We start from the raw sequence: 16237 nt of genomic DNA on the forward strand, positions 1-16237 counted from the left end.
GCATACCCTCCGTCTGATACAGCATGGCCAAAGGCACCAGCTGCAGATTCTCTCTGTGCCCCACTTCTGGGGGTGGGATGGGGAGAGCAGGGTTTCAGAATAGCAGCATCTCTCCCCATCCAAATGCCCTGTTTCATTGCACTTCTTTTTCCTACACTGCTAAAATCAACACTGTCTTGTTTTCAAGCGGTGGCAGAAGGGCCAGGGCCAGCAAATCCTGTTTAATTTGTTCCTAAAGTTCACTATGGATCAGATGCAGCTCCCAACAAAACCAAGAGAGGCTTAACCAAGGCACAGTCAGCTGTAAAATCAGAAGAGGCTCCTTAGCCTGGAAGACAATTTAAACACAAGACATAGGCAAGGAGCCCATTCTTGGGGTTTGTAATTAATCACTTACAGTTCAAACAGGGAGAGGGATAAGTTCCCAGCTTTCTTGGAGTCCAAGCTGGATCCAACAGGAAGGGAAAAAAATCTCAGGCTGTCAAGGAACAGCCATAAAGAGGCAATGCCATCTGAGCAACAAGATCTCAGTTCTGCACTCCTTTAACTTCCCAAGTATTTAGGCAGAGAGTCTACAGGAAAAATTCCTGCATCAGCTGGTGAGAACGGGCACAGTTACTTGAACATCTACGATGATGCTCTTCTTCCTGGCCTTGCTTATGTCTATGGCAACACTTGCATCCTCTTCAGTGGAGCCACATGATGAGCACTATTTGGCACAGGAGAAAGTTCCAGTTAGTCTGAGATTCCATCTCTGGCACCAACTGCTAGCAGGTTCCTCAAGGAAGAACATAAGGATGGTCCATGCCTCCCTGGGACCATCCACTTACTGAATGGAGTAATCACCCACCCTCCTTCAGCTTTGCATCCGTCCCAGAAGTGTGCAGAGCCAGCTGTCAAGTCTGGTTTTTTAGAGATTGAAGACAAAAGAAATTTAACAAATTAATCAAAAGAGCTGCTGATCCCACTCTGGACTGTCTGAAAAGCCTGCATTGTAAACAAGGACAGAAGAAGTATCAAAATTAAGAAGCTAAATCTGTTGCAAGCAAGTGACCATTAACACTGATGAAAAGACACTCACTTATCTGGAGTGTTATTAAAAAAAGAAGAGGTTCAGGGCCAAACAAACTGATCTCACCTCTTCCATGGTGAACTCTGCCTCACAGGCTGCCATCCTCAGTGGCACTGGTGAGCTGCAGTTGCCCTGATCACAAAAAAAACCATCCAGAGCTGGGGGGCCAGGCAACACCCCCTTTCCTGCTCTGGCTGGGCAGCCCCCAAACAGCACTTTCAATGCACTACTAAAATTTCCGTGCTCCTCCAAGGCCTTGCTTGGTGGTTTCTTTCCTTCCAATCTCCTCTCTTCTTGTTCCTATTTCTCATCTTTTGACTCCTGTCTAATAAACTGCTTGCCTTTTGAAGGCTGCTTCTTAAGCAAGAAGCCTGGGGAGAGAGCTGAAGGCTGCAATGTGGGTACACGTTGGGTAAATCCCACAGTGGCTCAGGAATCTGTTTTTCTTCGGCAGCAGAGCTGTTAAGAGGAGTTGGCACCAGAGACAGAACCATTGTCTGATGTTGCTATTCTTCTCTCTCCCCTTCAAGTCTTTAGCAACAACTGCAGTTTCCCACCTATTTCAGCTAACTTCTCTTTCCCCCTAAAGAAAGGATAGTTATTAGCATTTTTTTTGCACTGTCAAATAGGGCTTTTCTCATAAAAATTCTTCACGCTAAGGGGAAAGTGAAGAAAAGATATTGTTAACATGAAAGCTTTACTTAATATTTTACATTTCAAATACTGTAACTGCCTTTTTCCTCCCCTCCTTCTCCCTTTTCTGAATTTTCAGGATACAGTTTAAACATCATTAATAGTGTTGGTTGCTATGGTGTTGGGCAGGCAGGGGTGTCTATACTTGAAACCTTGAACTATACTTAATGTTGTACAACAGCAGGGTCATGCCAACACCCTTGACTTTGACCCCACTTTTCCCAGTAAAATAAAAAGACCATGTCTCCATTCCTTTTCGTTCTTGGGAGAGGGTTTTTTTTCCCTGCAATGAGAAAAGGAAGTGAGAGCTAGAGAAAGGTAGAGATAAAAAAAAAAAAAATACAAATTTAATAGACCCAGTGGAACCTTTCCAAAATCTTTGTTACATCAAGAGAAAGAGAATAAAAAATGACAGCCCCCTGAAAAGTTTCACATGAGATTGTTTCTCATTTTCCCAAGCAGCTAAACATTTTAATAAACTAGGAAAATGAGACTGTAAAACCACAACATCTGACAGCAAGCCCCAGGGGCAGGAACCATTCCTGAAACTAATTTTAACTCATGTTTTAACGTTGATCAGATTTCATGTGGTGAATGTCCCATTAAGCTGTCTCTCTGTTCTTAGAGAAAACCTGGTTTCTTTTGTCGACTCAGAAGCTATTTTCTTTCCAGCGTATTGTCGTCACAGGCATAGCAGGACTTTTCTGTCATTCACTTCTCTACAGCCCAAGAGATGCCCTGCCCCAGACATCTTCTCATCTGTTCTGTTTCCTTATGAGACAAGATATTTTCCATAAAAGTGGCACTTAACTGCTCCAGCAACGAAGCCCAGTCTTAAACGGGTCCCCATGCAGCCACTCAAGGACTCAACCCATTAAACATCTGATCTTCAGCCATGCAAAAGGCACCATGTCAATTCAGACCAGCTGAGGCCAGGATCCAAAGCGAGCTTTCAGTGTCTCTGCTTTGCTTTTACCTCAGGGAAGTGAAGCTGCTGTACCAGTTTCCTCAAACGAATCGCATTTTGCTCTGATTGTCACTGGGACATCTACAGACACGACCAACTTTTTAACTCAGTCTCTATTAACATCAGCTGAAAGTTTGAATGGGGAAAACTGATACATCCAAAAAGTGTAGGTTTCTCTTGAAGACTCATTTCTTCTCACAAAAGCATATTTCATCTCCTGGTTGAGTTCAAACCCAACCACTTGTTCTGTGGGGCAGGACTTCTTGGTGCTGCATCCCCCTTCCAATAGCTGTGTGTCTGTTTTGTGGATTCTTGGCTGGCACAGCCGTGTGAGCCAAGGGCTTTGCACAGCTCAAGGAATGGTCACTGGCATCAGCTTGCTCCTCTGCCTGCTCAGGATGAGCTTCTAGTTCAAAGGCCTGTTGTGCAACAGAAGGAAGCAAGGCTGTGTGCTGCTACACAAGCTGACTAAATGCCAGTAACAACGACCAGGTTGGAAAACACAGAATCACAGAATAACAAGGTTGGAAGAGGCCTCCAAGATCACTGAGTCCCAACCCATGTCCTAACACCTCAACTAGACTATGGCACCAAGTGCCATGTCCAGTCTTTTTTTAAACACATCCAGAGATGGTGACTCTACCACCTCCCTGGGTGGACCATTCCAGTACTTGATTATTCTTTCTGTGAAAAACTGTTTCTTAATATCCAACCTATACCTTCCTTGACACAGCTTGACACGGTGCCCTCTTGTTCTGTCAGTTGCTGCCTGGTGGAAGAGACCAACCCCCACCTGTCTACAACCTCCTTTCAGCTCTACAGGCTCCTGCCTTCTGTTTTTCCAGGAATTAAAGTGCTCATTCCTCTCTAGATCCCCCTTTGCAGAGGTGGAAGGTCTTTCTGACGCCTTTCCTTTAAACCTTTTGTGCTCTGTGTAGGAGATGCTGGTGCTCAGGGGGTGGAAGGAGGTGACAGAGTGGCCAGTTTTCAAAACAGCAAAGCCACAGTGACAGTCGCCTTTGGCTCTTCCAGCCCACCAGCAGCAGGCTTAGTCACATCAGCAGCATCAAAGCTGAGCAGCTCCTTAGAGAAAGGGCATTTGTCCTTTCATCTGGAGATTACAGGATCTCTCACAGATCCCAGCAGTCTGTTTTGAAATGCCCTTTAAAGAGATACCTGTTTGTGGTACCACCTGCCATTTAAAACAGCCCCTTTGCCTTCCAACTTTCCCTGCAACACTCTCCCCCAGCTATTTAACCGTGTGTACAAGGACAAAATTATGACTAAGTTCCTTCCCCAGCAAGGACCGTTGCCCAGCTTTCACACTGGGCCCTTTATTAAGAAAAGGACCCTTCACAAACATGCCAGAAAGCTTGTAACCTATTTGGGCCCGCTCCTTCCCCCTGCTGCACACAGCAGGGACAGCAGGGAGGCAGAAAGCGGCTATTAGCATCTGGAGGAAAGACCCACAGAGATAAAAAGCTCTTTGCCTTGCTCTTGCCGTTTCTTCATGACTTAATTTTTTCGTCTGGGGACAGAAAAGATTATAAAGCTGTAACCTCTAATCTGCTCCCGAGCGCTCCTTCTCCATCTCTTCCTTTCTCTTCTCTTTCAGCCAGTTCTAATCCTTTATGTCTCTTCTCACAGACAGGAGTTGGAGTCTAATCTCAGGTGACAGGTTGGTAATTAGAGCAAGAGATTATCCTGACCCCACATCAAGAAGGTAAAAGGAGAGGAATAAAGCAGCACCATACAAGATCAAACCTTCAACATTCAATGCGGGAACCAACCCCATCTCGCTCAGTTTCCTCCTGGCTCCCTTACCACACACCCTCTCTTTTGTCCCAGCAGAGCAGGGGATTCCTGATTCTTTGTACTTCCTGCCCATCTCCCCTCCATTGAGCAAGGACTATGCTTTTCCAGGATTCATTCAGCACAGAAGTGGTCACATTTTCCATTTCTATGGACTTTGATTATGCAGAGACTCAGCAGGTCTGTGGCTGCAAAGTGTGGGCAGTAGGGAAAGCGCAGATATAGAGGAAGAGGCCCTGTTCACAGAGTCTGGAGCCACGATGTGCTGCCAGCCACCCTCAGTTGGGCACTGGGTACACACACACAGGGCCCTTCTAGTCCAGCAAGATGCAGCCAGGGCACAGAGCAGCAGCAGCAAGTCCTCATCTCTACCAAGATGCCCAGCAGCCACTATCCAATCCTTGATCTGCCCAGAAGGCATACTGCTCCCATCCCTTGCATGTATCCCAGCACAGATGAGAAGCTCATTCATGTGTCCAGCCCATCTTATCCATCTTTGGATCAGACCTTGTCTCTTGTCCTGTGTCACCAGTATTGAGCGAGGACCAAGAAAGCCATCACAGAGCCCCAAGACCACCACAGAAAAGGTGAAACTGGGAGCACCAAGCTTCTTCAGTGTCCCACTCCCTAGAGGGGAACAGGTGTCACCAGGATTCACTGTAGCTAAGACTCAGGCATCACCAGCCAACAGCCTGCAGGCACCAGGAGGTGTCGGGATAGAGGTGGCAGTGGAGTGATCGAAACCTGCTGGGGAGAAAGCAAAGTAAGGTCAGAGGACAGTTTTTACACCAGCACACAGCTGGAAGATGGAGGACCTCTCCCTTATGCCCCATTCCACATCAGGCACCCACCCTGCACCACAGAGCTCAGGACTGGTTGTTCACCCCATGATGTCTTTTCTCAGCAAAGCCTCCCTCTGGTACCCAAATCCAGCTCCAGCCCATGGAGCCAAAGCCCACAGCTCACCCTGATCACGGGCAGGGAGATGGGCACTGCACCAGCCCCTGCTACGTGGTTCTGCTGATGCTCTTTTCATCACCCAGCTGCTTCCCACCCCTGCTATCTCCAGCCAGGATCTTCCTACTCATGCTCTGCAAATAACAACTTTAGGTTTGTTCACTCAAAGAGGAGAAGGTAAATCAAAGAACAGTTTTGTTTGCAGTCAGCCTGAAGTGAACCTTTTTCTTTTTTCCCTTCAGTTTTCTCAGCAAAGCATAAAAGGAAAAAGCAAGCAGAATTTCCTTTCCTGAGTTTAAAAGAACATTTCTGCTCCTGTCCCTGAGGTAAAAGGTTAGCTTGTTCAGCCTCAAAATGGGAAATAAACAGCAATACTTTCGGCTTAGGAATTGTCCAAATAAAATGTTTTGAACACTTTGTTTCCTCCCACTCACCCAAAAAGGTCTGCAAAGTTTATAAGCCTTCACAATCAGCTTAATGCTGGGGTGCCCCTCACCCCATAAGCCATGTGACTGTAAGGTTTCTGTCCCTCTCTCTTGCCCTCCTGCACCCCGCTGGGCTGCCTCCCCCTCCCAGCCTGTTGTCTGAGGGCTCACACAGCAGCAACACCCAGAGCACCATGCCCCATACCTTGAGGGGTCCTCCTGGGGCGAGAAGGGGCCGCTGAGCTCAATGACATTAAGTTTGTTCTCAAACATACCATAGCTGAGGGTGACCTACAAAGCAGTGGTGAGAAAGGAGCAGAAAGGGCGAGGTGAGTTCAGGAGCAAGGAATTTGCTGTAGGTGACAGAAACTCCCGTTCTAGTCCTTTCTCTGCTGGCTTAGCCTCTGCCTTCCACATCTCTCCTGTCTTCCTTCCCATGATGGTCCACCCTACTAGTCCTTTGCCAGGCAGACACAGTGCCATGTCAAAGGCCCTTTCCCAATCAATCATCATTTCTGCTTGTCCGTGTGCCACATTCTCCCAGGGATGCCCTCAATCCTCCCGTCACTCCCCATACATGTGCTCCCCACCACTGATCCCAGGGCACTGTCACTGGCAGCTGTGCTGCAGGCAACATCTGCTCCTTATTTCAAAGAAGCATTTGTCAGGAAAGCCTCCCCAGACAAGTAGATGATTGATCCAATGCACATCAGCGCCATCAGTGGAACCATGTGCCTGTAAGCTCCCCTCTACTTCTCCTTTCTCACACACCTCCCTCTTGCTTCCTTTCCCCTCCTCACCTGCTGCATGAGCTGAGAGCTGGGGATGAGCTGCAGGTTCTCCAGGTGGGAGTGGAAGAGTGCATTGGGAATCAGCTGCCCACCGACCTTGCACTCAATGATGTAACCCACGGTGCAGTCATCTGGCAGGCGGATGAGCTCGGAAGTGCTCAGGAAGTTCCTGCCACTGGAAGAGAGTAGGGCTGCATGGGTTAGGAAAAGGGTAGGGGCAGATGTAGGCATCCATTCGTGCAGGAGATTACTGAAAACCAGAGTAAATCCTGTAACCAGGCAAGAAATCCCCGAGTTCCACCTGCAAAGATTCAGGAACACGTTTGATCTTTCACCATTCCCAGCCGTGCTGCCCCACAAATTGTCAGGTGCTGCCCCAATACATGCTCAGGTCCTTGCTAAGCTGATGCAGAGAGTTGACAGACTTCCCTGAGTCGTTTCCCCACCTGTTTGGGGAAGTGCACTGAGCCCCTGGGGGCGTCAGACAAGCCACCACAAGAGAATCAGTGGGAGCACACGGCCAGGTCCAGGAGGAAGAAAAAACAGGACATGCAGCTTGGATAAGCCATCCATGCAATGTAACACCACATACTGGGCCACCTTTTGATGACAGGCTAAACCAAATTTCTGTATTGGCAGTAGTTACACAGTGTGAAGCACTGTCTACTGTAACAACCCCCAGCCAGTTCAAATGTGTTTTAAGCAGTTCAAAACAATAGTGGCAGACTTCAGGCCAGGTTAGGCATTATCTATTGGTGCCACTTTCGTTTTACCCTAGATCACAGATCATCCTCCTGACTGAGCCTACCATAACACACATCTCATGGGCTTTGGCTAAAGCAGCCACCTGGTGTGGATAAGATGTGTCCTTCTGGGTATGCTCAGATCTGGTTAAGGCTGGCACAGCCAGTGCCTACCAGTGTATGAGCATTCAGCCTGTGGTATAACCCAGGGCATCATGGAATACATCATCTTGTTGTAGGCCAGGCTAACACAAGACCATGCATCAAGCTGAGGAAATGACAGTGGGCACCCTGAGAAACCAAAGACTGTTTGGGGTGAGGGAACAGAAAACTGGCTCAGGGGGAGAGTAGAGAAAGTTGGAAAGAGGCAGGTGAAGGGGAGATGAGATAGGCAGATAGGGAAATCACTTAGGAGAAGAATCAGAGGAAGCTAAAAGGGATGGGAAGGAGCGTGGGGAGTAACCAAGAGCTTTAAGGAGATGGGGAGAGAGGAGTACATCATCCTATGACCATGCTTGCTGGTGTGCCTGCTCTGGCCAGTTTTCCATCAGTTAGCAGGCCCACCCACTACATCCTTCCTCCAGTCCCACACCTTGCAGACATGCAGCATGTGGCACTCTGCCCCTCTGCAAACACCACATGCACAAATCCAGGTCTGACACTGCCAGGAATTAATGTGCAGCCATGTTGCTCATCCCCAAAGGCTCCCCTGCTCCCCAGCTCACCTGGCCCAGGGCACCATCTTCCTTGCCAGCACGCGGCTGATGCAGAACCCAGCCCCTCCTGTGGCAAACCAGAAGCGCACGGATTTCTGGAGAGAAACACCAGAGAAAATCAGTGGCAGAGGCTCAGACAATACCATTCTCCCAGAGATGGGAATGCTGGAAACCTGGCTTTGATGTCAGGACAAACACAGCCCTATCGTCACCCCAGCCCCCTGACTGCTGCCCAGAAGATGGACTTGCCAGCAGTACAGCATCAATTTTCACCTCCTCATAACCGGAATGGCCAGCTCCTCCTGCTGGCAGCAACAGGTGGGCTGCCTAGGGCAGGCTGGTGTCCTGTCAGACACGTACCCAAAGGCAGAGCAACAACGTCAGACTCTGCCCCTTGGATGATCAAATTTACTCAACACCTACAGCCCTGTTCAGACAAGATGGCAAGTGTTCAGCTGTTCCCCATTCCTGCTGGGACCTGTCTCTCCTTGCAATATTGTGCTGGTTTTGGCTGGGGTAGAGTTAACTTTCTTCCCAGGGGCTGGTATGGGGCTGTGTTTTGGATTTGTGCTGAACACGGAGCTGACAACACAGAGATGTTTTTGTTATTGCTGAGCAGGGCTTACCCTGAGCCAAGGCCTTTTCTGCTTTCATACTGACCCATGGGTAAGGAGACAGGGTGCAAGGGAGGTTGTGAGGAGACACTGCCAGGACAGGTGACCCCAACTGACCAAAGGGATATTCCAGACCATATGACATCATGCTTACTATATAAAATGTGGGGAGAAGGAGGAGCAGGAGGGAACATTTGGAGTGATGGTGTTTGTCTTCCCAAGCCACCATTATGCATGATGGGGCCCTGCTCTCCTGGAGGTGCCTGTGCACCTGCCTGCCCGTGGGAAGCAGTGACTTAACTCCTTGTTTTACTTGGCTTGTGTGCATGGCTTTTGCTTTCCCTGTCTTTATCTCAACCCATGAGTTTTCTACCTTTTCCCTTTTGATTCTCTCCCCACTCCCTCTGGTGGGTGAGTGAGCGAGTGGCTGCGTGGGGCTTGGCTGCTGGCTGGGGTTAAACCACGACAAGTGTGAGCCAGAGCCCCAGAACAACCCACTGCCCCCACACCACCACCACCACAGGCTGTACCGTCTGATTGTTTGGCAGCGTTTCAGAGGCCCAGATGGGTCGGTTGAGGCTGGGTTTGCCCAGGTAAACATCCCACGTCTCCGAGTAGGAGGACAAGAGCTTCAGGAGCACCTGAGGGTTCAGGTAGTTGTCATCATCCAAGTGGCAAAACCAGCTGGGGGAGACAGGAAGACACAAGAAGTTTGCAGTAAGGAGGGTGCCTTTTGCTCTCAGGGGTCCCCCCAGGGCAGCCCTGCCTCACCTCAGGCTGCTGGCCAGGAAGGCGTCGAACTCTGCAGCCATCTTGCAGGACAGGGCCAGGTGGCTGTGCTCGGCAGAGCAGTTGGTGAAGATCACGCGGCCACCTGCCAGAGGAGGGAAAGCTCAGAGCCAGCCCACTTTGCACAGTCACAGGGAGGACATCTGGGCAGGAGGGAAGGGGTTTGTTCACAGACAGTCTCCTCACAGCCCCCCAAAAGGCATCTGAGCCCATGGTGACATGGGTTCCACTCTTCCCCCTACCAGGAGATGAAATCTGGACAAAGCCGAGCAGCTTGGCCAAGACCAGGATGCCTGCCATCCACACACCCACCCTGCTCACCGCCATGGGCAGCGGTTGAGGGGCTCTGTCATGGGCTGCTTCTACCCATGGATGCAGACAGCACCCTGCCTCCAGTGGGCTGCATGCCCTGGGGTAAGCCAGATTCACCAAATCATCGCCACCACAGCTTGGGGCCCTCCCACGGGACACGGCAAGGGGCGTGTTTCAGTGGGCAGTGCTGGAGCAGGAGAGCCAGCCCTCACAGCAGACCCCCTCTCAAGGCCAGGGCAGCTGAGCGGCTGAAGGTGGAGTGGAAAGGTGGTGTCATAGGACAGGTCATTACCCACTCTCCTTTTCAAGGCATCATCTTCTTCATCAGTGAAGATGTAGGTCTGGGGAAACAAGGAAAAGAGGTTACTCTCAGGGATGGAGCTGGTGCTGTTCCTGGCTGCCCACTTCCTCCTCCCACAGCTGGACACACTCAACATGGTTACCTCACTCCATCCTCTGCTGCTGTACCCACTCCCAGGCAGCAGCTGAACAGAAGCATGGCTGTGCTCCCCCTTCCTGCAGTGCACAATCCTCAGCGCCTGTGTGGCTTCACTTTCACCCCCACCCCACTGCCTAGGGAACAGGGGATCCATGACACTGAGTGAGGGGGCAAGATAGCCCTGGATTAGGTGTCAGTGGTACAAAAATTAAAGCATTGTGGTTAAATTAAGCTTGGGTTAAAAGAACATCTGCTTGTGAGTGAAGTGTGCACAGCCCCCTGCCAGTTTCTGCCCCCTCCTCCTCCTCTCTCTCCACTCCCAGGCTTCTCTAATCCCCCTTGCTGCCATTATGTGGCACATCTCCCCCTCTTCAGAGCCAGGCGAGGATCAGGGCTGGTGGAGAAAAGCTTTCTTCAGGCAGAAAATGAGCCTTCATGGAATGAAAAAGGAGTCGCGAGCCATAAACAGTCTCCCCACCAGCTGCCCACAGGCTGGTTAAACACAGCACCTGCGCAGGCACAAAGGGAACAAGGCAGGCAGACAACAGCTCCAGGAGCCATCACTGTTCCCCAAGGCTCTGGCAAGGAGACACAGTCTCTACATCTCCCCACACCCACCCAGCACTTGGGAGATAGAACCCTCTCTAGAGGACGTAGCAGGAGAAATGTTGTGTACATGAAAAGAAGGTAATGAAGGACCCTCAGAGACCACCTGGCTCAAGCAGAGACAGCAGGATGGTTTCATGATCTCAGACGGATGAGCCACAGCGCTGGGTGAATTACCCTCCACCAGCTGAGCTGCAGCAATGGAACACGCACACATTCCCACCCCGCCCCACCAGTAAAGTCTTTTAGTTAAAAGCACTTTCAAGGCAATCATGTGACAAGAAGCAATTAGCGAAGTCTCAGGTAAAGGAACTGCTCTGGGTCAGGGGACCATATCACAACCTTCAGGCAAGGCAGGGATTGTCAGCAGCATGGGATTTCCCTTGCCAGCATGTCAGAGTTAGAAATTTACACTATGGCAAATATTTTCATCTTAAGAAAAAAAAAAACAAACCTGAAACAATTGAAACTTTCTGCCATTTTCAAAAAAAAAACCCCAAGAAATATTTTTGCTGGAAATTACTTGCTTACAGATATAAAACTAACTAGATATCACGTGCTTAACAAACATCACATTTGATTGACTTAAAATAGCAATCTGCATTTTCTCCAAATTTTCTACTTGTAAAAATATTCTGAGGTTCCCAGTTTTCTCTTGATGCAGGATGGGAAACGGGTTTTTTTTGCAGACATCCAACACATTTCTGTGGAACCCAAGGATGAAAGTACACTGTCACCACAGGCAACACCAGACTGTCCAAAATAACTGGGAAAAGGGAACTGTGAGTGTGGGGATTAGGCAAGTCTGATTTTTCTGGCTCTTTCAAACTCTGATCTCCATGGCACACCTGTCTGTGCTCGAGAAACGCAAAAAAAGGTCACAACAGCACACACAGCCTCCATCCATGTCTCTTCATCCCACATATGCCTGAGGGTGGGAAACCTGGAACAGCAGTTGCTGCCAGAGACGAAGCACAGAAAGTATCCCTCCATTCTGGAGTGGAGAAGATGTCAGTGTAGGAAAGGATGTCTGCTGGACAGCAGTGCAAGCAGTGATATGGAGCCCCTGTGTCAAACAGCTTTTTCTGGCAGATCTTCATGAACATCAGAGCCCATGCAATGGATAAATGCTAGACTTCGAGACCTCCTCACCCCAAACTGGGGAAATAGCCTAGCAAGAAAAAACTAGGAAAAGGGAATAAAGATATGGAACCTGAAAACCCAGGGCCATGTTCATCTCCCAGGCTCACAGGGTACCCCTTCTCGGTGAAGAAACCCTCTCCAAAATGCAAATACTTCAGCAGGGTTATAGTTGTGTCCTGCACAGAGAACAAATTCAAAATCTGTGGTGCATTCACATCACTGAAAATCTGAAAGCCAGTTCAGGATGGGCCATTCAAAGGTTTCATTGCTGGATGTGTGGGCTTCTAAAAGGAGGGGAAGTGCTAGAATTAGTCCACATTACCAAACAAAATGCCATTTCACACCAGAAAGCTGGACTTATCTCCATCAAAACTTCTGGGGCCAAGAGTGTAAATCACTCCCAGATTATGCCCAGCCTAAACAATCATCAGAACCGACACTTCTGCTTAGATTAAGCTTTTGCTGAGGAAAAGCCTTTTGCTAAAATGACTTTCACATCAATATCCCATGGGAAGTCTGTCATGGATCAGTTCTCAAGAGGCAGAGCGTGGTCCAGCAAAGAGTGCCCACCTCACACTTCCCCATCTCTCACCAACTGCACGTCTTCAGATTAAACAGAGCAGTTTCAGAGACAATCTCTCTTATTTTCTACCCCAACAGAGTCCAACACAGAGGATTTTTAATTCGGCTCCCATACAGTCTGTCCTTGCCATCAAAGCCACAGCTGTTCCTGCCTCCTGTTACAGTCACCTAAGCCTGATCTGGAAGGTCTGGGTTGCTTCCTTCAGAGGAGGAAACCATGCAGGTAATCAGCTCCAAAGCCAGGCTTGGCATCAGCAACACGGCCAGCTGCTAAAACTTCCCTGCTGGCCACTGGTGGAGAAAGACTCACTGAATTGGTCTCCAGCCATGAGTAAGGGTGAGACAGTAAGATGCTGGGTCAGCGCTAGGAGAAGGCAGCCTCTGCACATCAGGACTTCTGAGACCTGGATTTCTCCAGGACTGGCTCCTAAAGCCTGTGTCTCTCTTTTTTTTTTTTTTTTTTTTGGCTAAGTGAGGTTTTCTATATTGTCAAATTTTCAAAACCAACCATTTCCTGTAAACCTAAAAAAACCCTTAAGCAGGGATATATTAAAAAATAAAAGTTTTTGACTTTCATATACGTCTCTTTACTTCCCTTTCTGCTCCCACTCCCCTTCCCTCAAAGCCATTTCATAAAAAAAGCAGAAGAAAAACACAGAAAACTGAGGAGGGGGGAGGTAAATACTGAACTTGCAACAAAAATTAGTAACACTGAAAAAACTCTGTTTAAAAATGAGTGACACTCCCACTCTACCCTTCCTTCCTATTTTCCTGCTCAGTCTGTGTAGTTTTCCCAGAGGCTGGCAGCAGCATGGAAAATTCAACACCTCTTCCCAGGTTTGGACATCATTTGCATGTCAGAGGGGATCAGAAGAATCTGGGGAGCTAATAGCTAATTCCTGTCATCAGCAGAATGGCCAGGCACTGGTTTGTCAAACAAAGGAGGGAAAGAAAGGTGAATTGCTCCTTTAAAACCCACTGGGAAGGCCCCACGAGCAATATCCTAATGCCAGTGCAGCCACGTGGTTGGGTTTGGTTTCTCCAAGGAGCTGCTGGGCTGGAGCCGGCCGGAGAGGAGAAGTGCATCTGGAGGAGGAAGCAGGGCATCTCAGATGCTGAGAGGGACACACAGCCAGGGGAGGAAGCATGCTCAAAATAGGACACGGCTTCCTGTGCCGACCGCAGCAGACCAGAGAGCTGCAGCACCACGAAGTGGAAAACCACCCTTACCCAGAAAACCCCGCATTGCTTCAGGCGCTCTCCTACCAGTACCTCCGCCCCCGTCCCCCTTCCTCGCTGGGGCCTGAATTTGCCTTCTAGGCACCCATCACACACAGGCAGAGGCAAAAAAACCCCAGCCTTCAGGGCAGCCACAGGATTTCTTCTTTCTTGAGGAGCAACTCTGCGAGGGAGGGAGAAAAGCGCCGGAGCTCTGGGGAGTACTCCTGCCCACCAGTAAGCCGGTCTGCACAGCACCACTAATGTGGTGCCCCCCATCAGTTCCTCTAACAGGAAGGAAACTCTCCAAACTCTGTTTTAGCAAAGGATGGAAACATCGGGCCCCCAGTTAAAAAAAAGAAAATTAAAATCAAAAATACACCCGCATCACTTCAAGATCATGCACATGAAAGCATCTGCCCAAGAAAGGAAAGGATGGATTGTGCTGATGTGCTGGGGAGTGAACAGGGCTGGCTACAGGAGGTCCTGCAGGAGCCTGCCTGCCTTGTTCTCTTGCCCACTGCACTGCCTCTTTCCAGGGCAATGGGTGCCCAGGCACCGTGTAGGCATCCTGACGAAGGGCCAGGGGAGCCTGTCAGCTCCAAACCCAGCAAACTCATGGCACTAGGAGGTAGAAAGCCACCATTTCATACAGACACGGGATGGTCTGTGCATTCACTCTGGTGTGGCATCTCTGCCAAGCTTTCCCATGAAGCAGCAGTGAAACATTTTGCTGGGTAGCATCTCCCTTCGAATGTGGAGTGAGAACTAGAGAAAATGAGGCAAAGTCCCGGGGGGCACTACAGTGCCCAGCCTCCCCTTCCTCTGGCTTTTATCACCATTACCAACACCTTCTCTGTAGTCTGAATCTACACACTCACCTGCTCGCTGGCCTGGGATATCCACGTGTCCAGGAGCAGCTCCATCCTGCTCTGGTGAAATCTCTTGGTTGTCTTCACAGCTATGAAAATGTCCCCAAGCGTCAGGCTTCCCTCAGTCCTGTACTCCTCCGGAGGATGGGGTTTGAGGTCCTTCTGCCCCCTGCCACCAGCTCCCTCTGGGCTCCCTCCGCTCTGTTGCTCTGGCTTCTCCAGCATCCCCTCCCTGACCCCTGGGTGCTGAGCTGCGTCCCGAGCCCCGCGGTGCCGCATGGAGAGGAGAGCCACGCTGGCAAGGAAGACTGCGGCCCCAGAGACACCACGGATGAGCCGACGGCCCATGGCTCCCAATCGATCCCGCCGCAGCCAGTATCCTACCGAACAAGGACAAGCTCTGCCTGTAGCTCCATGTGAAGCTGTCTGCTCTTCTCGAAGCCTCCGAAGGGGCAGGATTAGTCAAGAGCAAGGTCTGAACAGGATGTGGTCAAGGAACAGGGTGGGCAAAGACCAGGAAGCCAAAGAGTCAGCAGACGTGAAGGATCCCGGTGAAGCAGGGGGGATTTTCACAGACTACGGAGGGCTCAGTGGCCCAGCGAGGCAGGGACACATGACGGGAAAACACTCCAAGGCGACGGCACGTGGCTGGCACAGCCTGCCAGGAGGAAAGCGAGCATCCCCGCTCCCGACAGAGAGGCCGAGTGTCTCCAGGCTGGGTGTTGAGGGGGCGGCCGAGGAGATCAGAGCCACGAGTGGGAAGTCTGGACCGAAGGCATCAGTTGCCCAGAAGACACCAGCCCACACATGCGAGCCAGGCGCTCCGGCAGCAGGCGAGCGGCGGCTGCAGGGACCGGGTCCAGCGTGCGGCGGGGCTGCCTCTCCACCTGCTCCCTCCCGCAGCTCTGGCTCCTGCCAGCCCCGGTCCCGCCTCCGGGCACGGGGCGGGGCGCCAGCCCGGGGGAGGAAGGATGGAGAGGGGGGAGACCTGCGTCTGACAGTGGGCTTGCCTCACCAGGGCATCCCCGGTCCGGGACGCCTCCAAGGTGACAAACGGCAGAGCTGGGAGGACAAACCTGTTGCTTGACTGATTTCCCCGCTTCTCCGTGACAGTCCAGCCCGATCTCTGCAGCCCTGCTCGGCCCGCTGCTCTTGAGGGAGGAGGGGAGGGTGACACTGATGTGGGCTCTGGTGAAGTTAAGGTGTGGGCTCCTATATTGTTCTTGGGAAGAACGACTTTTCCCAGGAATTCCCTCAGCCCCAAACTTTTCCTATGGATACACGTCTGAATTGCTGCCCCTGCCTTTTAGTCGCAGCCTGCCTCCCCACAGCAGGGTCGTGTGTTCCCTGCTGTCCCTCCCACCTCCCACCACATCCCAGAGTCTCAAGCTTCTGATACCCATCTCCCTATACCATGACTCTGCTCCTGAAGGTCCCTTTTCCTTGGCCTCCAGCCCTGCAATCCCCACCCTCTGCCCCACCTCAC

General features: G+C 50.6%; 1 protein-coding gene across 2 annotated transcripts; it reads right to left on the reverse strand.

Annotated features, from left to right (window-relative positions):
- Positions 1 to 2094: 2094 nt before the first annotated feature.
- Positions 2095 to 16110, reverse strand: MFNG (MFNG O-fucosylpeptide 3-beta-N-acetylglucosaminyltransferase). Of its 2 annotated transcripts, none has more exons than XM_042050842.1 (8): positions 14761 to 16110; positions 10184 to 10232; positions 9562 to 9664; positions 9321 to 9474; positions 8186 to 8271; positions 6727 to 6892; positions 6132 to 6217; positions 2095 to 5288 (listed from the first exon to the last, which is right to left on the reverse strand). In XM_042050842.1, the coding sequence occupies exons 1-8, from the start codon at positions 15097 to 15099 to the stop codon at positions 5222 to 5224; spliced, it is 1050 nt and encodes a 349-aa protein (XP_041906776.1). In that variant the 5' UTR covers positions 15100 to 16110; the 3' UTR covers positions 2095 to 5221. The 2 variants fall into 2 exon arrangements, with proteins under 2 accessions (XP_041906776.1, XP_041906775.1); XM_042050841.1 differs by having other exon boundaries at positions 2095 to 5291.
- Positions 16111 to 16237: the final 127 nt, after the last annotated feature.

The sequence above is a fragment of the Corvus kubaryi genome, unplaced genomic scaffold, assembly GCF_017639235.1.
Source record: "Corvus kubaryi isolate FWS band 111438036 unplaced genomic scaffold, C.kubaryi_AGA036_p1.0 74, whole genome shotgun sequence".
NCBI lineage: Eukaryota > Metazoa > Chordata > Aves > Passeriformes > Corvidae > Corvus > Corvus kubaryi.